At 40.1% G+C, this 23879-nt stretch overlaps 1 protein-coding gene across 6 annotated transcripts in view; it reads right to left on the reverse strand.

The window, feature by feature from the left end:
- The window catches only part of LOC131137771 (glutamate receptor 3), a 102564-nt gene that overhangs the window by 68313 nt on the left and 10372 nt on the right, over positions 1-23879 (reverse strand). For 5 of the 6 annotated variants that reach the window (XR_009131973.2, XM_058086021.2, XM_058086020.2 and 2 more), the window contains exon 3: positions 7369-7608. Coding sequence is in view for 5 of the 6 variants with exons in the window: in XM_058086021.2 (XP_057942004.1) it covers positions 7369-7608 (240 nt within the window). In the remaining variant the exon portion in view is untranslated. Of the gene's footprint in view, positions 1-7368; positions 7609-8059; positions 8078-23879 lie in introns of those variants that run through there. The other variant, XM_078787548.1, reaches the window with a different exon arrangement.

Consider the following 23879-nt stretch of genomic DNA (forward strand, 5'->3'; position numbering starts at 1 on the left):
ATCTCTGTGTGGAGTTTGCATGTTCTCCCTGTGTGTGCCGGTATTCCGGTTTCCTCCCACATCCAAAAACATGCTAGGTTAATTGGCACCCGAAGACAGCTGGCATAGGCTCCAGCATGCCCGCAACCCACATGAGGATAAGTGGTACAGAAAGATGGATAGTTCTATCGTATCAATATTCACTGCCCTGCAAATTCATGGATTTTTGGCCCACAGAACACTAGTCTTAGAAATATGTGAGGATAAGAGGTGAAATTTCCACAAATGGCCCCAAAATTGGACCTGTTTATGTTTTTATGCTTCACTGCTCATGTTTTTTCATAAGATTTCATACTTTCTTCAGCGGTCATGGAATGCATCATACTTTCTATGAGACACAAAAGTGAAACTCTGATTACATCTTTACTGTCACGCTTTGTGTAGGTTCCGGCTCTTGCCCGAAGACAGCTGGGATAGGCTCCAGCACCCCAGTGACCCTAAGTGTGCGACCCGAAGTGATAAGTGTGTGAGTCATACTGCAGAGAGAAGGAAATGGTTCTGGAGCTGAATCTAATCTAACAATTACACGTTTATTGTAAATGTTGATCCAAAATCTTAGTTGAATGTCAATATCAAGCGAGGAGGAGGGTTGGAGTGGGAAGCAATCCTTATGGGCATTTCAACAGTAGTCCATCATAACATAACATATGAAGTTTGTTAAAGGATGCAGGGATGGAGGAGGTTTATCTTGAATCCATATTGGCTGAATGAAATCCGTCATTTTGATAAAGCTACAAAAGACTACATTGCATTAACTACAGTTAGCAGTAAACCAGCTAAGCACGGCAAGGTCCCACACTGAGTGGCCAGCTGGTGAAGACCAGATGTTCCTCAGTTCGAGAGGTCTTTTCTGCCGGCAGGCTGGTAAATGAGGACATTTCAAAGCCAGTTCATCCACCGCGAGGAGGTGACGTCACATTGCAGCAGATAAACTCTGAGTCGTCTTTTGACTTTTTTTTCTTCTTTTTTTTGTTGCAGACTAGCTGTCTCAGTTCCCTCTTTTGTCTTACTTATGTTCATCAAACAGTCAATTGATACAATGAAAAGTGGGCTGCATAAAGCAGCGTTGACGGTGGTGGAAAAAAGACCTAAGCTCATTATTTCCAAATCATAGTCGCTGTGTCAGTTCCTTTTAGATGAACAGCATGGACTGCTGTCACCTCCATTTAGAATACAGTAGATCCAAGCTATACCTTTACGTTCCACAAGCATCAGTTCATACATATGAGTAACTGAGACGCCCATTGAGGCTTCACTCAACCCGTCAACCCCCCCCCCCAAAAAAAAAACCTTCTGCTGGCTTGTTGATGCTGTTTCGGATCAGCATTTGTAATAATAAACTGATTATTCCATAATAGGGGCGGCACGGTGGTCAAGTGGTTCACACGCAGACCTCACAGCTAGGAGACCCGAGTTCAATTCCACCCTGTGTGGAGTTTGCATGTTCTCCCCGTGCATGCGTGGGTTTTCGATGGGTACTCCGGTTTCCTCCCACATTCCATCAAAAACTGTTACTCTCAATGGTGCTGTATAATATGACGAAATAAAACCAAAGTAAAGTAAAACTACTACTAATAAATATACTTATTGAAAGATCTTTCACATACAAAGTGGATTTTCAGTCCAGGGCAATTTTGATATTCATTAATTCTTTGCCTACACCCTCGGCCATCTCTGTGTGGAGTTTGCATGTTCTCCCCGTGCATGCGTGGGTTTTCTCCGGGTACTCCGGTTTCAATTTTGAAAACTGCACATTTTTATGTGGCACAAACATCTCTATAATAATAACGTGCAAAGTATGAAATTAATACAGCATGTCATGCATGTATACGTTTTCAAATTTCATACCAAGTTTTCAGTGCAAGGCTGCATGGTGGAACAAGTGGTTAGCGTGCATGCCTCACAGCTAGGAGACCCGAGTTTAACTCCACCCTCAGCCTCAGCTGTGTGGAGTTTGCATGTTCTCCCCGTGCATGCGTGGCTTTTCTCCGGGTACTCCGGTATCTTAAAAGTGCTATACAGTAATTCTTCTTTTATTGCACTTTTATTCCCATCCTCATTGTGGTACATGCATTTCCGTGAAGTAGGATTCCTTATTTATGGAATGGACTGTATTACAAATGTAATGTTTTCATGGTTTCATAGTTTATAGAGCATAGAAAACATTTCTGTTTAGAATTTTACTAAAGTTACTGACTACTTTCCACCAGCCAACATCATACAACATTATTATTATTATTATTATTATTATTATTATTATTATTATTATTATTATTATTATTATTATTATTATTATTATTATTATTATTATTATTATTGAGCAGTTCACATAAATATTTATCTAATGACATGAAAAAATATAGAGCATCTATTCACCAGAGATGTCAATTTCTCCCCCTTAGTAAGCCATTTGCTCTGCTCAACCAATCAGAGGACAGAATTGTGCCGCTGTCACTGTGGGCCTGCTATGTGGCCCTAAGAGGTGAATCTCAGATGTGAAGTCTGTTTGGCAAAAAAAAAAAAATAAAAAATACAGCCATATTGCTCATAGTGTGTATGTGAAATGGGCCAGCACTCCTGATTCTGAAGGCTCTGGTCAGATTAGATTAATGGTATTGCTGCACAGACAATATGTCTGTCACAACTTTGTATTTATTATTGAATTTTAACTGATCAGAAAAATTCATTCAGATTTAGATTGATCGGTATCGATATCGGCGATACACTTCCTGTATTCACTTGGTATTGGATTGATACCAAATCTAGAGGCACCGCACACCACAACATACGCTAGCCCAGGGGTGGGCAAACTTTTTGACTCGCGGGCCGCATTGATATGACAAAATTTACGGGGGGGGGGGGCAGACTATATATTTTACACGTAACAGTCCACCTGGTATTATTGTATCTGTAAAATTGTTATGCAATCTGCTATTATTATTTATTATTTTATATTTATATTTAAATATTTAAAAAATAATAAAATATTATAATAATTACAATAAAATTAAAATAATTATTATTATATTATTATTATGTAAAATATGCAAATATAACAATAATATTATATATAATTAATATAATAATTAGCATTAATATAATAATTATAATAATCTAATAATCTAATAATAATAATAATTATTATTATTATTATTATTATGTGCTTGTGTCCCTTTTTTCAGGAGCACTTTGTAAACAACAGACCATGTCAAAAAACAAAATTGATAAAACCATCAAAAGGTTGGCTCAGGCCATGATGCCAGGTTGTATGTTGAGTTTAAATGAAATACTTTGGAAAGATTGGGCGGGCCGTATTCAAACACTTGGCGGGCCGGATGTGGCCCCCGGGCCGTAGTTTGCCCACCCCTGCGCTAGCCAGTAGTGGTGTTCTTATAGTTTTGGGCTGAGAAAAATGAATCTTGCGCAAGTTGCAAACAGTCCCTTAAATAATTGTTGTACGATGATTCTACGTCTCACTCAACCATCACCTGGTTTGCTTGAGATGGTTGGCTTCATGGCTTCATAGTTTGGTGCGTTGCTGTGGTCGGCATTCACACTTCCCTCAGGACTGAGGACTAGAGTCTGGGTGAGGCAAACGACCAATGAACGCACCCCAAAAGAAGTTGACTTTTTCAGACTGAAAATATCGTCTTATTTTCAAGTCAGTACGTCAAGCCAACTGAGTCATTGTCTCCCTATTTTTGTCCACGCCTCAGCTGAGTTCTACTGTCATATTTTGTCACAAAGAGCCTCCTTGTCCTATTCTAGCGTTTCTCGAGCCCCCTCCGTCTAATGAAAGTCAAGCTGACGTGTGAATGAGTGGTGATTGCATGGCTCCAAAGGCCTGACAGGGAGGAGACAGCCAGAATAGGATGGCTAATGTGTCTCTCAGTAAACACAAGCTGTGCAGCATGTGGGAATCCATCCTAAGCTGCAGTGTTTACACTGCGTCTGGCTGTGGAGTGTTAAAAAAAACGGCAGGCCAAAAAAAGTCACTCAATCAGGAGGAGCCACGAGGGCCTCATCACGACGCGCTTCCGAGAAGGATGAGTGCGCCCAAGGGAGGCTCCACACTACTTAATCATTTTGTCACTGCCCCACCAGCGGCCTAATTATCATCTTCTGCAATCTGCCACTGAAAGGTATCTGGTTAGATCAATAAAAATAGAGTCCCCGCCCACCCAAATATGAGCTCAAACATGACTCCGAAAAAGACATGTTTCACTTTTGGAGCATCGTGTGGGTTGAAAAGGGTTTGGGAAAAGATCTTCCACTAGTGTTATCAGATATCTCTGAGAGTCCGTTTCATGAGTGAGCAGCAGATTAGACACCCACCTGAAATGGAAATATGTAAAGTGACGCGGGGGAAGTGGTGGAAAAAGAAGTGCTCTTGTCCTAGAAATGCTCAGCGTCCGTTTAAAAATCCGTTTTTAGGGGCAGAACATTCTGTATATGAAGAGCTTGCAACCAAAAGGCGCTAAATCCAATTTTCACTAAGTTGCATGTTTTTCATGAGTTTAATAGACCTCTGTCATGTGTATCCAAATCACATATTTTGGTCTTGAAATCATTTTAAAAAATATGAAAAAAAGTGATATGAAATGTATGCTTTCAACCAAAAGGCGCTATTTCCATTTCAGATTTCAACCAAAAGGAGCTAAATCCCTTTCTTTATTCTTTATTCTGATTGGCCCAAGTTTCCCATCTATTGATAATCTGACCAATCAGAGAGAAGAATACAATTGGCACTGCACATACAGAAAGCCAGTATCAGTGCGCATCCTGTTTTGTTTGTGTACATTAAGTACACGTATGATAGTTGTATGTTATGCAATTCAGGAGAACACAATTTGTGTTTTTTACAGTATTCTGTAACATGGAAGTTTTTTTTACGCCATAAAAGGCATGTCTCTACCTTGACACCTCCAACTTTCATGAGAAACATTATTTTACTTGTACTAAAAAACATACAATGTAAAGAGTTTGTAATGAGATGATTTTTGTCACTGTCACCTTCATGGTGCAGTCAAATATGAACACTGCTTTTAATAACATTTTTATTAATTTAATTAATAATAATTATTTTGTATTGTATGTTGAGAATGGCTTCTGTGTTGTAATTATTTTATTAGCATAGCACATTAAAGCACCTTACATTCTTTTACAACAATGCCATTGAAGAAGTTAAAGGTGACTTCAAATTTATTTCAGCCAAAAGGTGCTAAATCCGAAAAAAAATAATTAAAAAATATATATAAAATACATGGTGTGTGCAGGATTTTTATAGCATGCATTTTTATGACCTATATTGATAGCTCTTTCATTTGCAATATAGGCTTGATGACCAAAAAGATTGATATGTGCGTAATTAAAAACCATTGATTTTCTCGAAATCAGTCAAAATGGATTTAGCGCCTTTTGGTTGCAAGCTCTTCATATAGACAAACAACCATTCACACTCACATTCATACCTATGGACAATTTGGAGTCGCCAATTAACCTAGCATGTTTTTGGAATGTGGGAGGAAACCGGAGTACCCGGAGAAAACCCACACATGCACGGGGAGAACATGCAAACTCCACACAGAGATGGCCCGAGAGTGGAATTGAACTTGGGTCTCCCAGCTGTGTGGCCTGTGGCGGCTAACCACTCTTCCACTGTGCAGCCATAGGCATGAATGTGAGTTTGAATGGTTGTTTATGTTGTCTATGGTATGATGGTGTGTTTTTATCAGAAGTCCTATACATGAATAAAATCACCCGCTTCAGTAGCCCAATCCAAAGGATCCGAGATGAGCGCTAGCTTTGAACCCTGAAGAAGATCTATTGGCTCATAATGGCTACAAAAAAAATCCTCCGAAGTGCAACTGTATTTTGAAAAGGTTAAAGATGACTCCAGAAAGAAGAGCATCTTGTGTCAGCCGCTTCTTAAATATCAGGTGACAACCGCATCTCTGGATCACCATTGAATATAATTTGTGCCGACAGTGACCATGTTCTGGGTTTGTTCATCATGCTTTCTGCGTCACTGAATAAATGAAGGTGCTGTTGTTGCTCACCTACCATTTGTCTATCTGAGTGTTTTCGCCTGTTACTTGTCATAAATAGTCATAAATGAGATCAGTTAATTTGTCGGGATCGCCACTAGCTCTCTTCTTTTGGAAAAAATATGAAATCTGCTAAATATCTGAATATTATTTGACTATAAAGAAAATACTACAAAAATAATCAGCATACGTTGTCTGTGGATGATGGATGATGGATGATGGATGATAGTCCATTTAGTTTTATACTATAAATATGTAAATAATGATTATGTCATTTTGGGCATGGCAATGTGAACCTTGGTTAGCATAATGTTTCCATTTAAGAATGTCTGACTCTAACCGAAGCGTACTCTAACCAAAAATTTCAATATAAGTCAAATGAATCAGTTCCAAATATATTGCCGTCTTTGACAATAATCACGCCTTCAATGGAGGAAAAAGCCACTTTAAATGTTAATTTATTCCAGGGGTATATTTTCACAGAGCGCCCACATACAAAAATGTCAAAGCATGCGTAAGACAGTTTGATATTTGTATGTTTTTTTTGCTTTACAAAACTGTTTTGTAATGGTTAAGTAGCCATGCAATAACTCCTTATGAAAGTACAAGTTATTGAACTGCAAATTATGGACTATGGTCTATGGACTAAACTAGTCATCCAAGTTTAAAACACAAAGAACATAAAAATAAATTGCAATATTATCACTATTAGTGAGCATTAGTAAATTTAGGGGTGCTTGACCCTAGATACGCCCTGGAGCTACCTGCAAAATCTCACCTCTAAGAAATGCTAATGATGCACAAGGAACATCATGAAGTATATTTTAGGCACCACCGCCAATCAGTGTCCTGTTTGTGGGCCACTTCCGCAGACCCTTAGAGGACGACCAGACCCAAGACTGTAAATAGTTGGCCTACATAAAAAGAGTAAAGCGCTGTGAAGCACATCCACAAGTTACAATATGCTGTTATTTGATGATCTAATCCAATTAGAGCCAAATGATAATCAGAGGGCGCTGAGGTTTCGAGGAGGCGGTAGATTGGCTGCACCTGTGGCTGACTCACTCCTTCGGAAGCAAGGAACTTTTCAACAATTCTCTTGAGAGGCATTCAGCTGTGCAGTGAAGCCATTTAGGGGCATTAAGAGTATAGATTTAAATGTATCAGATGATGGCGACTAAAGGATTTCAATGAGAGACATATTAGATTCTGTAATAATAACATGGCAAGCAGATCCGCTGCACTACTCAAGCGTTTCCCTCCCCCAGATAGAAGCTCTTACCTCGATCAGTGTCGTAAAGGTAGACAAACTTCTCCCACTTGTAATGGTCCAGAAGGCTGAGAACGGCACCTCGCAAGCCAGGCCTCATCTGGATGACAAACTGCGCGTCGGCATCGATGGGAAAGCTGGGCGTGATGAAGGAGGTATGCAGCGCCCCGCAGAAGGAGGTTAGCGTGTTCATGGACTTCCTGTCGTAGAAGCCGAAAATGGCGTAAACTCCTCGGGAGAACTGAGAGCAGACTGGTGACAGAGAGAGAAAAAGAGGGATCAGGATGACTTAAGGAACACTCACTGGAAAGAATCATTTTCAATATTTTAAAATCCTCGATTATGGCTCTCTTCCTCTACGATATATCAATATTGTCGAGCTGTCTAGCTGTCTTCCCTCAAGCTAATGTTGTGAAATGAACACATTATGCTTCTTTTATGGCGATGCAACTGCATGCAATTCTCCAACACTGTGCAAAATAAGACAAATACTGCAATATGCAATAACCGTTGCACACTGTAAGAACAAATATGTGCTGTGCTCATTTTTTTTGATAAAACATTGTTACACTAAAAAATATTGATGTCCCAACCATCTCAGTCTGGCCTCTCTGACTTCATCTCCAAGGCTTCTAACATGTAATGTCCCTCTCATGTATACTCGTTTCTGATCCTATCCATCCTGGTCACTCCCAATGAGAACCTCAGCATCCTCATCTCTGCTCCCTCCAGTTCTGCTTCCTGTCTTTTCCTCAGTGGCACTGTCTCTAGACCAAACAACATGGCTGGTCTCACCATGGTTTTGTATACTTTTCTTTTCATTTTGGCTGAAACTCTTCTACCACACATCACGCCTGACACTTTTCTCCAACCGTTCCATCCTTCCTGCACACACTTCACCTCCTTTTCACAATCTCCATTGTTCTAAACTGTACTTAAAATTCTCCACCTTCTGTATCTCTTCTCCCTGTAACCTCATTCTTCCACTTGGGTGTTTTTTTAACAAATATAATTTGTTACTACAGTACAGTCTCGTTATATCGATATTGTCGGGAGTCGGAAAAAATATCGATATAACCGGACTGTCGATATATCCGATCCTGCGCTGAACTGCATTAAAAGTGGGCAATAATGCACTCGACATTGTTCTATAGTATAGAACAATGTCGAGCAGCTTAAATCAATCTTTGCTTAAGGATTTCAATACCAAAAAAGAACACGGCGAACGGCTGCTTCCTGTCAACTTTATTTTTCACACTTCCACCACCAGAGCACAGCACACACACCGATTCCCGCACTTCCTGGTTCACAGGTCATGCTCAACCCGCCCCACATAGCTGGCCAAACACATGCCTGCAACAGAAGAACCAACTGCATTCGTGGTTTCTCTCGTGTGTATAGAATCTATCTATAGAACCACGAACGCCAGCATGTACATATGAAAAACAGTGATTATTGCAAGCGATAAAAAGATATCTGAATACAACACAATTAAATACATGTATTTGTACACTTGTGTCTTCGTTGGAATAGGTGTGTATGCTATGTCAGTTGGTTCTTCTGTTGCAGGCATGTGTTTGGCCAGCTATGTGGGGCGGGTTGAGCATGACCTGTGAACCAGGAAGTGCGGGAATCGGTGTGTGTGCTGCACTCTGGTGGTGGAAGTGTGAAAAATAAAGTTGACTGGAAGCAGCCGTTCGCCGTGTTCTTTTTTGGTATTGAAATCCTTAAGCAAAGATTGATTTAAGCTGCTTTTGTATCGATATAAGCAGACCAAATTGGCTGGCGGGAGATGAAAAGGGCATCCTAGTAACCGGATTATCATAATAACCGGGTATCGTACTAACGGAACTAATTATATCATAAAAGACTAGAAATTTGCCGGGAAATGAAAATAGTATCGTAATAAGCAGTACTTCGATATAACCGATATCGATATAACGAGACAATTTTCACATTTGCAACTGAACTGAACTGTCAATTTCCCTTCGAACTCGTTTGCGCAACGCAGTAAGATACCTTTTCGTTTCCTGGTTGCTGCGGAGCATGTATTTCAACGGGAAAGATACATATAAAGCTGCACCAAACGTGGTCCCTTCTATTGTGGAGTTGCATCATCACCTCTTTGTGCCTCTCATGCAAAAAAACAGTTGGGTTGTAAAAATCAGTTATCTGGATTGTTTTTGGGCGCTGACTGACTGAACTGAATTGAACACGAACAACGGAAGCGGATGAATGCTTCGATTGGCCGAAAGCTTTTCATGCAACAATGAAATTGAACAAAATGCATACCTGGAGAGTAGCAAAGCATGCTAAAGGGTCACAAAAAATGTGTACATATTGTCAGGTTTTCATCAATTGATGGGCTGTTTCCTAACATGTCCAGACTGTGATGTCCCATGCCCTTCATTTGTCCTAAGGCTTAATGCAATGGGCAATCATGTAGAAATAATGGGGATCATCAGTACCACACTGAAACATGAGCATGCAAATGTGCAAGCGCTGGGCTGTGCTGTCGTTGATTTATACTGCACCCAAGCCTCCGCTGTGTGCAGGTCCATGGAAATGAGCTCCAACCATAAATACCGAGCCATGGACTCTTGGCCTAACAAGGTGTTAACTATCTGCTTTGCTTGAACACAATAAATGTTTTCACAACAAAGGGCATCGCTACAATCAGAGATATGAGCCTGGTTTTAGGATTAGCACTAACTGAGGCAAATGCTCTGACCAGCTGCTGAATACTGATAATAGCACAGTTTTGTTGTGTGTTGTGCCTCGTAATTACTTTCATTATGCACTGTGTCTCTGTCCGTGCCGTGAAAACTCTGCTTTACCTGTGTTTTATGATTTATAAGAGTAACAGCATCATAAGAACAGTATTGTATCAACTGTCCAATACGGATGAACCCCCTGCAAGATGTTAATTTCAGTATGTTGTCTGTTCAACATAAAACATGTAATTCTTAAATTGAAGCTACAGCGCTTGATATTCAGGTCATGCTGCTTGTAGAAAATTAAAGACACCCATGGAACCGACTTTTGTATGGGCAAGCCTTCTCCCATGGGAACAATACCACTATGAAGTACATTCTACAAAGCAGATATGTCATTTTCTTTATTGTCAAAAGGAAGAAGAGAATTTTTGGGCACCGCTGGTCAGAATACAAACGCAGGTTTTATCCAGGGCAGGGGTTGGCAACCTTTAGCATCAAAAGAGTTATTTTACCTCCTCTTCCAGTCAAGAAAAATGGTCTCGAGCAGCAAAACAACAACAGTGCAGAGTACACACTGAACTATGTAGGCTTTTTTTTTTTTGTACTTCCCGTGTTTGTGTAAAATTAGAAGAAAACATAGTCAACTTTAACATAAAAAAGCGTACCAGAGTTCAAAAGTGTGCACATCAGTGTGTCTGCTCAATATCGTTGACATCACTTGACTCATCACAGGCAATTCAAAATGATTGCACAGAATGAATGTCAGTTTGCCGACTGCTGATGTTTGTTGTTCTGTTGGTCTCATCCTTGACTATCTTTGCATAGAGGAGCATTTCTTTCATTTTCTGAATAATTAATAATAATTCCTTGTTTATAAATATATTTTAATGAACGATTCTTTCATGTATTCTCCATCTGTGAATGTCTTCATTCTCCTTAAAAGGATTTTCTGACATGAAGTTGTATGACATCCCCATCAGCAACGTTGACTTAATGCCCCAGTTGGTCCCTTGAGTCCAGAACTGGTCGACGATCCGTGACGAGGAACGTAGTTCCGTTTAGTTGCTGGGGCCATTTAAGCAAAGAGTTTGACTTATCCTATGCGTTCAAAACAGTAATACATTTGCATCACAAAAACGCCTCCGCAGAAAATCAGACCCCTTCCCTTGCTTGCAGAACTCAGTGAGTCTGATATTTCGGGTTCTTTTTGAAAACGCACATTTCTTCTGCTTCAGTCTTAAAAAAAAAACACACAGAGCTCGATGTGGGAGCCGCAACAAGGAGGCTGAAGAGCCGAGCCGCGGGTTGCCGGCAACTGATCTAGGTGATTAATACCAGTAAGAGGTGCCCTCATTATGAGTAACTGTCAGGGTCAAGCACAAGTCATAACTTTCTTTTTAAGAGGTTTTATGTAAATTAAAGTCTCCTTAGCAAGCACTTCCTTATTCTATGAGGAAAAGGTATTGGTAATGAGGTATTTAAAAAAAATGAATGGATGGTAGAACTGCAGAGGTGTATTACTAAAGCAGTCCATCATAAAGCGGAACCTGTCAATCTCGTCGAGTGGAGCGCAGTTTACAATACAATCTACAGTAAAGTCTCGTTATATCGATATTCTCAGGAGTCGGAAAAAATATCGATATAACCGGACTATCCATATATCCGATCCTGCGCTGAACTGCATTAAAAGTGGGCGGATCTTTGATATGGCATGTAATTTTCTCCTTGAGTTCATGGATTGCGTATCTAGCATGCTTTTGTACTACAATAAATTTTGTACTACAGTAAATAAAAATAAACTTACGCTGTGGTGATAGGTTACCGGGACATAATTCACCCCGGAACTATCGATAGGGAAGGTGGGGTAGGCGCGAGGGACGGGGTTTTTCCGCTTCCTGTTGTGGCTTTCATGTCTTTCATGCCTTTACGTAGCAAGAGAGTGCAAGTTAATGTTGGCAAGAAAAATAAAGTTTTCTCCCAAAGTAACCTCGTAATTCCATAACACTTTGCAACGCTTGTGTCTTCGTTGGAATAGGTGTGTATGCTATGTCAGTTGGTTCTTCTGTTGCAGGCATGTGTTTGGCCAGCTATGTGGGGCGGGTTGAGCATGACCTGTGAACCAGGAAGTGCGGGAATCGGTGTGTGTGCTGCACTCTGGTGGTGGAAGTGTGAAAAATAAAGTTGACTGGAAGCAGCCGTTCGCCGTGTTCTTTTTTGGTATTGAAATCCTTAAGCAAAGATTGATTTAAGCTGCTTTTGTATCGATATAAGCAGACCAAATTGGCTGGCGGGAGATGAAAAGGGCATCCTAGTAACCGGATTATCATAATAACCGGGTATCGTACTAACGGAGCTAATTATATCATAAAAGACTAGAAATTTACCAGGAAATGAAAATAGTATCGTAATAAGTAGTAATTCGTTATAACCGATATCGATATAACAAGACTTTATTGTATATAGAATCTAATCATAGCTAGGATAACTGCTGGTTGTTGGCACTGGGAAGCAATTTAATAGAATTGCGATAGCATTGTTTCATGTTCATACGTGCAGCAAAACAATGACGGACACATACAAGAACCTAGTCATGAAGACTGACATGGAGTAAGAATGCAGATAGACATGTAAGAAGTATTTTTTACTTTTACTCCACCCCCGCACAGAATAACAATGCTGAGTGCCATTCTTGATAAAAAAAAAAATAAGAATTTTGGCACTTGACCATAATAAAATGGTCCCTGATTCTGATTCTGATGCCAACCAATGGGATGGCTGTATCTTCCAGCACCAGACTTACAGTATTCTCCCCATTCAGTTTTAGCTCCTGCAATATCAACGTAGCAATGTAGCTTGCTTATGTAAACGTTTTGTTTTTTTAAGAATCAAATTCTAGCCAAGCTTCCAAATTTGCATGAAATGGAAAAAAAATGTCTCGTTTTAAGATAATTTGGACTTGTTTCAAGTGTGGCTGTTTTTCAAATAAACTCCAAATGCTCCTCCTTACTCCTTTTCTGACATGTTGAATTGTATTAACGTGTATTAAATGTGATGTTCCTCAATGCGTCAGGTTAAGCATGTCTGAAAGAAATCCCACCGCTAGCATTTGTTCCTGTGTCGGATCTCATTTAATTGTTCTGTGCCTAATAATTGATGGGTGTCTTTCTTTCGTCATCTTCCCTTTCTTTGTTTGATTGTATTTTGTCATCCCATAAAGCATAAGCATAAGCAAAAGTATTTGAGGAGTGGTCACGCTGAGATGGTACATGAGGTGAGAGGACTCAAGTGTGATGGGATGCCATCTTGCACAAAAAAGTGGCAAAAATAAGTCTTCTTTTTGCCGTAGTGACAAATGTACATACGTCCCTTTATTGGTCGGAAATGAACACAAAGCATACATTTATTTTAGTGGCTGCCCTAAAATTTTTTTGTATTTTGCTTGGTCATTTGCTGCTGTTAAAAAGCAGCACCTCATAAAGGATAAAGCCGCAGGAATTGCAGCAGGTTGTTTTCCCCAAAGAGAATTAAGGAGCTGTCCTGCTTTGTCAGGGTCACTTAGAGAGGATGCAACATAAAAATGCAGCTGCTGTCCCAAAATGGCTGTTTTATAAATGATGGGGTCAAAGAAGTCCAGTTCTATTATTACACTAGCAGAAGGTCTCACATGAGGCTATGATGATAAATAATCAAGTACTTTGTCCTCTTTTTCGACACAGATTTTTAGCGGAGCATCTGGTCGGACATGTTTGTTCTTTGCATTTAATTATAACTTTTAAGAGCCAGTTATCCCCCATTTTCGTCCACAATGGGCAGGTCCACTACAGAGCATTCATTCATTCATTTTCTACCGCTTATCCTCACAAGGGTCACAGTGTGTGCTGGAGCCTATCCCAGCTCTCTTCAGGCGAGAAGCGGTGTACACCCTTGACTGGTGGCCAGCCAATCACAGGGCACATATAGACAAACAACCATTCACACTCACATTTATACCTATGGACAATTTGGAGTCGCTAATTAACCTAGCATGTTTTTGGAATGTGGGAGGAAACCGGAGTACCCGGAGAAAACCCACGCACGCACGGGGAGAACATGCAAACTCCACACAGAGATGGCCGAGGGTGGGATTGAACTCGGGTCTCCTAGCTGTGAGGTCTGCGCGCTAACCACTTGTCCGCCGTGCAATGTATGGGATGTGAATTGGGATGTGTTGTTGTTTCTAGGAATGTCACAAATTATAAATTCATCATAATTAGCATTTGCTGTGTTTATTAACAGAAAGCTAAACTGTCAGATCAATAGATGACGTAGTTTACACATGCGTAGTACAAATCGAGATGCCTAACACGTGATCGCAGAAAAACAAACCGTATGTAGACATGTTGTGCACATGTGTAGAACCGATGGTGTTTCTGGTACAGATCGTGAGCATCCTATTAGCGAGATAACAACATCGCAACCGAAACCAGAAGTCATGTTACTATGTTATGTTGCCCGTCTGTGATGTCATCAGCGGTGGACTCTCAGAAGTAAAGCTTAGTTTTACAATCTAGTTTTTACAGAGTCAGGCAAAATGATGTGACACATTTGTAGGTTAAATAAAAGGCAAATAAAGTAAAGAAACAAAAAAAGTGTTTTTATTTTCGAAAAGTACAAAACAAACCAATCTGTAACTGCAACATAACGAGCGTTCCGTTTGCACTTCAATCTTGGTAGACATGATCCCGTAGCAGCTCCAAACACCATCTTGTTATGGGTTACCAACTTCAGAGATACTGGATCTGCTTTGAAACCAAAATCAACCGGCCGACCTCAAACTGATTTCATTATTAAAAACATAAAGAAACAAAATGGCATTATATGTACTTTTTGAAAATAAAAACACTATTTAGTTTCTTTACTTTATTTGCCTTTTATTTAACCTACAAATGTGTCAGATCATTTTGCCTGACCCTGTATATTAGGGGTCATATTATTACCATATTGACCCAAATAGTGGTATATTCTGGGTGGTCTTATACGATATAATTAAAGACAGTTAAAGTGGAATGGGGCTAGTACAGGGGTGGGCAAACTTTTTGACTCGCGGGCCGCATTGATATGACAAAATTTATGGGGGGGGGGAGAGTCTGGGGCAGACTATATATTTTACACGTAACAGTCCACCTGGTATTATTGTATCTGTAAAATTGTCTGCTATTATTATTTATTATTTTATATTTATATTTAAATATTTTAAAAATAATAAAATATTATAATAATTACAATAAAATTAAAATAATAATTATTATATTATTATTATGTAAAATATGCAAATATAACAATAATATTATATATAATTAATATAATAATTAGCATTAATATAATAATTAGAATAATCATAATAGTTCTAATAATAATTATAATAATCTAATAATAATAATTATTATTATTATTATTATGTGCTTGTGTCCCTTTTTTCAGGAGCACTTTGTAAACAACAGACCATGTCAAAAAACGAAATTGATAAAACCATCAAAAGGTTGGCTCAGGCCATGATGCCAGGTTGTATGTTGAGTTTAAATGAAATACTTTGGAAAGATTGAGCGGGCCGTATTCAAACACTTGGCGGGCCGGATGTGGCCCCCGGGCCGTAGTTTGCCCACCCCTGGGCTAGTATGATGTTGGGTAGAGTCAGTCAGAAAAAGGGACCATAGGATTTGAGCAATACCCTCAAAGTTTCTGTTTGTGTTGCCATGACCGGAAGGCTAGCCCACAAGCTGCTTCAGTGCTTTGCTGCTTCCCAGAATGCAAAGTGCACAGTACACGCTACAGGGGCCATTTTGCTCAACTTTGCAAAGTATTTGCAGAGTACTGTAAGAACTGGACTGAGATTACATCCTCTGTGGTGTTCACACATGGCTCACACTGTGAGAGGAAAACAAACAAGTGCCTGTTTAAAGTGGACTAAAATGTGTAGGCGCGATGACACCCAAATACAACAGCCTGAGGTGACATGCTTTGGCGGATATTTAGTTATTCATGCATGTCCGCTCACCTGCCACATTTTTAGACACCGTATACCTGATACTCTCAATACAAATGCATTTTTAAAACACACTTAGAAAAAAACAAGAGATGGTTGATATTGTCTTTCTTACCGATCGAAGATCTAAAGCTTTTCAAAGCGCCAACCCGGTGACACATTTTTGAGGGAAACTCTTCTACCTCAGCGTTTTAAAGCAAATATCAGCCAATGTCGATACCATCCAGCCAATATAGATCGGCAGCCGATCAACCAGCACCCCTAATTATAACATGTCCAACATCTATCAACAGCAACAATACAATTTCCGTATAAGAACTAAGGACTGTACTGTCTCTTCTTTTACCTAAAACACAAAGATAATAAGTCTGCTTTTATGAATGACAAAGTAAATGTAAAACAATTCACGTTGGAGAGGCTGAAATCAGGATATATACATTTTTACATCAAAAAACAATGAATCAAATACTAAAATTGTTGTCAATTAATTGGCTAGTTCGTTAATCATTGATTAATTGTTGCAGCTCCACTGAGCTAGCAAGCTTTGTTGAGCACGCCGCACTTTGATGAGTTCTCACTCGAGCACCGATATCAATCAGGGCTCGACAATAACGATGTACCGATGGCCCGGGGCAAGTTAAAACAAAATTGGGGCAAGTAAATCCAATCGTTGATATTCCCGTCGGGCAAGTGCACTTTGGCATGCCGTACTGCCAATGTGTCAGTACTATTATCTGATATCAGCATATATTGATATATGATATCATTATGGCAGTCTTTTCATTTTACATGGGGCAAGTTCGGGCAAGTAGTTCTCACCTTAAGGATTCCCCATGGGCAAGTCATTTTTGTTTTTAAATGTAGAGCCCTGTCAATATTGGCAAAATACATATACAGTAAAGTCTCGTTATATCGATATTGTCGGGAGTCGGAAAAAATATCGATATAACCGGACTGTCGATATATCCGATCCTGCGCCCAACTGCATTAAAAGTGGGCAATAATGCACTCGACATTGTTCTATACTATAGAACAATGTCGAGTGCATTGTTCGACATTGTTCTATAGTATAGAACAATGTCGAGCAGCTTAAATCAATCTTTGCTTAAGGATTTCAATACCAAAAAAGAACACGGCGAACGGCTGCTTCCAGTCAACTTTCTTTTTCACACAAACACATGCCTGCAACAGAAGAACCAACGAACGCCAGCATGTACATATGAAAAACAGTGATTATTGCAAGCGATAAAAAGATATCTGAATACAACACAATTAAATACATGTATTTGTACGCTTGTGTCTTCGTTGGAATAGGTGTGTATGCTATGTCAGTTGGTTCTTCTGTTGCAGGCATGTGTTTGGCCAGCTATGTGGGGCGGGTTGAGCATGACCTGTGAACCAGGAAGTGCGGGAATCGGTGTGTGTGCTGCGCTCTGGTGGTGGAAGTGTGAAAAATAAAGTTGACTGGAAGCAGCCGTTCGCCGTGTTCTTTTTTGGTATTGAAATCCTTAAGCAAAGATTGATTTAAGCTGCTTTTGTATCGATGTAAGCAGACCAAATTGGCTGGCGGAAGGGCATCATAGTAACCGGATTATCATAATAACCGGGTATCGTACTAACGGAACTAATTATATCATAGAAGACTAGAAATTTGCCGGGAAATGAAAATAGTATCGTAATGAGCAGTAATTCGTTATAACCGATAACGATATAACGAGACTTTACTGTATACAATCTTGGTATGTCATTTTTATGTCAATATCATCAATATCCCAGGCAATAACCACTGCAAACTGCAATAACAAAAAGCCTTTAAAAATGACAGTGCCAATCCAACCCATGTATCTTCATGAAGAATGTTGATAGATCTCATTTTATTGGATTTCATTCGACGCAGGTGTACCTCATGATATGACCAGTAAATGAATGACACCTGTGTTATGTCGGTCAAATGTTTCCCATTCACATTTGTCTTATTGTCTGCATTGTTGTTCAATCCGTCTCATTTGACCAAGCACAGCAATAAGAGAAGGTATGTTAGGACTGAAAGTAGGTGTTTCTCCTCTGGCGGTGTCCTTGCATATCAGATAGATAATAGCTTTGCAAAGCACACACTGACTCCCAGGGTATTTACCCAATGTATAGTAGATAGAAGTGTAGCAATGCTGGATTAGCTGAGATACACAGCTCCATGCGGCTCATGTGCTAAAGGAACATAATCGGAGAAAATCTACAGCAGCGCCACAGAGACATGGCCTGTGGCTATTAGAGGCTTGCAGGGAGAAAGTACACTTTATTATTTCACTGCAGCAAAGTGAAAAGGCTGCTAACACTCCACCTACGCTGACTTTCCATGCACAGCAATATAATTACCCAAGGACCACTACAACAGGAGGTGGAGGAATGGGGCTACAAGTGCTGCAAGCCTCTTCACAAGATACTTGAACAAGGAATGCAAATACTTCAAATTAATATCTAAGAAGAACCAAATACGTCTGGAGTATTAATAACTAAATAGCAATTCTATTACCAACATTCCAGGGGCATTGATCCCACCAAGGCCTAAATATTCATCTCCTGTGAAATCAATCAGTTAACACCTTATCTACTTTCAGAACCTGAAGGAAGAGAGTGAAACAAGCAAAAAAATTAACCTTACATGGCTGATGGTGGACAAGTGGCTAGCATGTTGGCCCCACAGTCTGCGTGGAGTTTGATTATTCTCCCTTTGCGTTTTGAAAATGACCAATCTTCATCCATGTTTTAAAATGGGACCTATTATGTTCATATTTTGTGAACTCCTATAGAGCAGCTACACACAATAACCAGTACACAAAGCTATAGATCTTCCAGAATCTGCACCTATTCAGCTGCATTTCTTTGGATTCCGTGCTTCCTGCGAAAACGGTCTGTGTTAATTTATTCCACCCACGACCCGCCTCCAAGCACGCCCTCTCCGCTGTGATTGGTCACACTCCCAAGTGCTCACGAGGACTTCCGGATAGCTGCCGAACCCAACTTTATAGGACTTTACCGCCATATTGTGTTGGATCCTGAATCCGATCCGGAAGTAGAGACTGGACAGTCCAGAGTTTCTCAGGAAAAGAGGTTACTACAAGACCTCTCAGTTAGCATTTTAGCGTTCTCTACAACATCAGTAATGTGTAATATGGGCATTACACGGTTTTTGAGGGACTACCAGTGCTTAAATAACTCGGGTAGACCCCCTGATTGTGTTGGGAAATGGCTATGAGCAACTCCAGACTCAGTGAACTTTAATGTGCACCCCGATTCCTGTATGCGCACTCTATAATGCTACACAGACAAAGGATCGACACATTCATCGGCCGGCGGATATTTTGGGCTGATATTTGTGTTCTTTACTTGAATCGGTATCGGCCGATATGCACGTGTGTTCGTCGATAGATTTTTCCACCGCGTGATTTACAGACAGGGCAGCTTTTGTGTTGCCAGAAGACCCTGCAACACACGCAGTCGCGGTACCCCTTGTCATTTTTTCATGTCAATTGGGGGAGCAAAATCAGTATCGGCCACAAATATCGGCCCAAGCAAAATCGGCCATCGGTTAAGGGTGATGGAAAAAAATCGGTATCGGCATCGGCCCGAAAAAAAAACATATCGGTCCCTAAAACAGACAACCACTTTTGTTCCATTACTTACACAAAATAAAGAAAAAACAGTACACTGCACAGGTTACACTGCAGACCTGATCTGAGCCTCTTACCATGTCTGGTCCTCCAATGCCATGATCTCTATAATTTTTCTCGTAGTACTTCTGCTCATAAGCGCGAACAGCTCGATTTGGGTTTAGTCCGGCAGGGCAAAAAAGAGACTGTGGCTGACTTTCAGACTTTTACGGAGGTAGATAAGATCGGTGGATAAGATCGATTTCATATGTAACGATCAGCTGAGTGGTGATGCCCCAGAAATTAGGAAATCAACGCTGATCAATCGGCTCGTTGCTTATTTTTTTGTGTAATCTGTTCATTTAAACCACCATTTGTAAAATGGTGGTGGTGTTGTATTTCATGTTTTGAGGGAGTCGCACACAGTTTTTTCATTAGTTGCTTTGCAAAAACAAAGAATAAAGCATTTCTTTCTTTCAACTGCAATAAAATGTGTGCATTTGTCCACTTTAAAGAATGAGTCACTAGTCTAAAGGCATCCTTGTGTGTCCTTGAATAATTTCAGGTAGGATTTACAGAAATAAGAGGCTCTTTTTGAGCCTGTGGCACAGCGTACTGTCGACCGTCTTGTCACATTTTACAGCACTATGGCTCGACCACCTAGTGCCAGTGAGCTCGCTCACAGTTTTTTTACACTTAAAACTAACTATGTCATCACACAATGGATATTCCAAAGCTTGTACTGTACTTAAAGGCATTTATTGATTTGTTTAGAGCAGGCACTTTGTTGTTATTGACCTACGGCTTACTCTGAAAAGAAAATTAAACAAGACAGCAGCAGAAGTTGACAAAAGAGCATATAGGCATAACGTAACAAGAAAAAGCAATTACAGTAAAGTCTCGTTATGTCGATATTCTCGGGAGTCGGAAAAACTACCGATATAACCGAACTATCCATATATCCGATCCTGCGCCGAACTGCATTAAAAGTGGGCAATAATGCACTCGACATTGTTCTATAGTATAGAACAATGTCGAGCAGCTTAAATCAATCTTTGCTTAAGGATTTCAATACCAAAAAAGAACACGACGAACGGCTGCTTCCAGTCAACTTTATTTTTCACACTTCCACCACCAGAGCACAGCACACACACCGATTCCCGCACTTCCTGGTTCACAGGTCATGCTCAACCCGCCCCACATAGCTGGCCAAACACATGCCTGCAACAGAAGAACCAACTGCGTTCGTGGTTTCCACGAACGATAAAAAGATATCTGAATACAACACAATTAAATACATGTATTTGTACGCTTGTGTCTTCGTTGGAATAGGTGTGTATGCTATGTCAGTTGGTTCTTCTGTTGCAGGCATGTGTTTGGCCAGCTATGTGGGGCGGGTTGAGCATGACCTGTGAACCACATTTCTGATGAATAAAATAAGTCAAATACAATCAATGAAAACACTTTAAGGGTTTGTCATCTTGTGGCAGGTCATCCAAGTTGACAGGACTCTTGGCTGCTGTATCTTAGATATTTTTAACCAAGCATGGTAATAATAGGACATGCTTTTGGGTATGACTCTCCTCCTTTGCTGTTCAAGGGCTCGCAAATCCAGATGAGCCAAATATCTATGAGTGAGCATGAAGTGGAGGATGCATGCTATTGAATATAATTTTAGGATCTACGGGGTGCGTTTGTACAGTGCTGCAGTGCAGACTCTCTATTCCATGCCTTGTGATGATGTGATTGTAGCGTGAATGCTGAAACAGCCCAGCATTAACATCCTTCCATGCAATCATTTTATATGCTGCTTTAAATGTATCGCAAAAACGTAAATGTCTTAAAGTATTTACCACATTAACAACGGCAAAAAATGAGACGCAGGATGGGATCAGGCGTCTTGTGGCTGGTATTGTATTCATTGGCTGGTCCACTGCCTATACACACTCTTAGTAACATTAGCCATTTGTCTTTCCGGCAGCACAACAGCTGACTCATAGCAGAGGAGAGAACATTATCTGCACGAACGTGACATGCCATGAAGCTAAACTATGGGAAAACTATAGCAGGGGTTGATGCCTCATCATCATCTTTACTCTTGTAAAGTCATTGAAAGCTTCCATTAAAATACAGTAAAGTCTCGTTATATCGATATAACCGGACTATCCATATATCCGATCCTGCTCAACCCGCCCCACATAGCTGGCCAAACACATGCCACGAACGCCAGCATGTACATATGAAAAACAGTGATTATTGCAAGCGATAAAAAGATATCTGAATACAACACAATTAAATACATGTATTTGTACGCTTGGTCTTCGTTGGAATAGGTGTGTATGCTATGTCAGTTGGTTCTTCTCTTGCAGGCATGTGTTTGTCCAGCTATGTGGGGCGGGTTGAGCATGACCTGTGAACCAGGAAGTGCGGGAATCGGTGTGTGTGCTGCGCTCTGGTGGTGGAAGTGTGAAAAATAAAGTTGACTGGAAGCAGCCGTTCGCCGTGTTCTTTTTTGGTATTGAAATCCTTAAGCAAAGATTGATTTAAGCTGCTTTTGTATCGATATAAGCAGACCAAATTGGCTGGCGGGAGATGAAAAGGGCATCGTAGTAACCGGATTATCATAATAACCGGGTATCGTACTAACGGAACTAATTATATCATAAAAGACTAGAAATTTGCCGGGAAATGAAAATAGTATCGTAATAAGCAGTAATTCGTTATAACCGATATCGATATAACGAGACTTTACTGTACATTGAGACAATATTATGTCTATAGTGTTCATTACCGCGCTCTTATTTTGGTGTACTTCCTGCTGGATGGAACCTGCAGTCACCTGACACCAGTGTGTAACAGCTGGTGACAATTAACAATCAGTGGCTTTATTAGGCCAGAGGACTCAAGCTGGTTGCTGGTTCATTGCCTTTCTTTGGTTCTTCTGCTTGCTGTCAGTAGCCACGTATACATGGACCCAAATATTCCAATTGCATTTGTTTTATTTGCTCAAACAGAAAGAATTTAACCTTTGTGTATGCCTCATTCCGGAAAAAAAAAGTGCCAATCCGAATGAACATATAATCGGATTCACAGGGGTGGAATATTCCTTTCCCCAATCTGATTGAAGTATCTTGTACCCGCTCAAACAGAAAGTTGTCAGTGTGCGTTCTTCCTTGTTGTGTTTTTCTTCTTCTGTTGTTTATTGGCGGTTGGCAAGCAGCTTTCGGTGTGCATTAACTGAATCTAAACACTTCTATACTTTATTCGTAAGTCCAGAAAATATATATCTATATAACCCATGTCCTGATGTTTAATTATAAAATATTAGCAAGATTGGATTTTATCTTTTCATGTTTAAATTTATCCCTGGTGCGTTCTTTTTAAGCGCATGCTCAGATATGACGTAACACGCAGCTCAAGACGTTCTTCGGTTTTAAAAATGGAGGCAAGCAATCGGCACTGGACTGCTGCAGAAAGTTTGTTTTTGATCCAAACTAAATTTCAAGACTGGACGAACGAAAAACTCTGAATACAATATTGTTATTCCAACAAGTGAAAGAAAAACTTGGGGAAGTCGGTATCACGTGATGTTGATGTTTACGCTTTACTCCGCATGCCCCTTTGACTATTCTGGTTGACAATTGCGGCTCATGCAGACAAGAGATTGGAATATTCCTTTCCATGTATACCATGTTTTTGGAAAAGTCATTCGGAAAGAGGAAAAACTCCTCTACTGAGATGTGTTGTATCTGGTGCAAGTTACCTATTCTTAACGTTTTGTGTTTGTGTCTCTTTTTGTACCTGCACCCACTCATGCCTAATCAATGGCTTTTATTTGCCGGTGGTCTAGCACTTCAATTAAATTTATATAGCATAACTATGAAAATATCCCATTTATTGAATACTACTTTTCCGAAATTCACTTAGTCTGGAGCCAATTTAGCGTAATAAATGAGGGATGACTTTAAGCAATTTACTTTGAACTCACCCCCCTCCCTACTAAATGTTTTATGCACTATCCCTCCTGTAGTGGGCGCCCATGAGCACAAATAAATGTGAACCTATTCCCTCTCCTCTCATCCTTACCCCAAATCCATGCTACATATCTCTATGTCACGTAGATTTAAAAAACCTCAA

The sequence above is a fragment of the Doryrhamphus excisus genome, linkage group LG21 (assembly GCF_037039965.1).
Source record: "Doryrhamphus excisus strain RoL-2023G ecotype Guam linkage group LG21, RoL_Dexc_Guam_v1.1, whole genome shotgun sequence".
Taxonomy (NCBI): Eukaryota; Metazoa; Chordata; class Actinopteri; order Syngnathiformes; family Syngnathidae; genus Doryrhamphus; species Doryrhamphus excisus.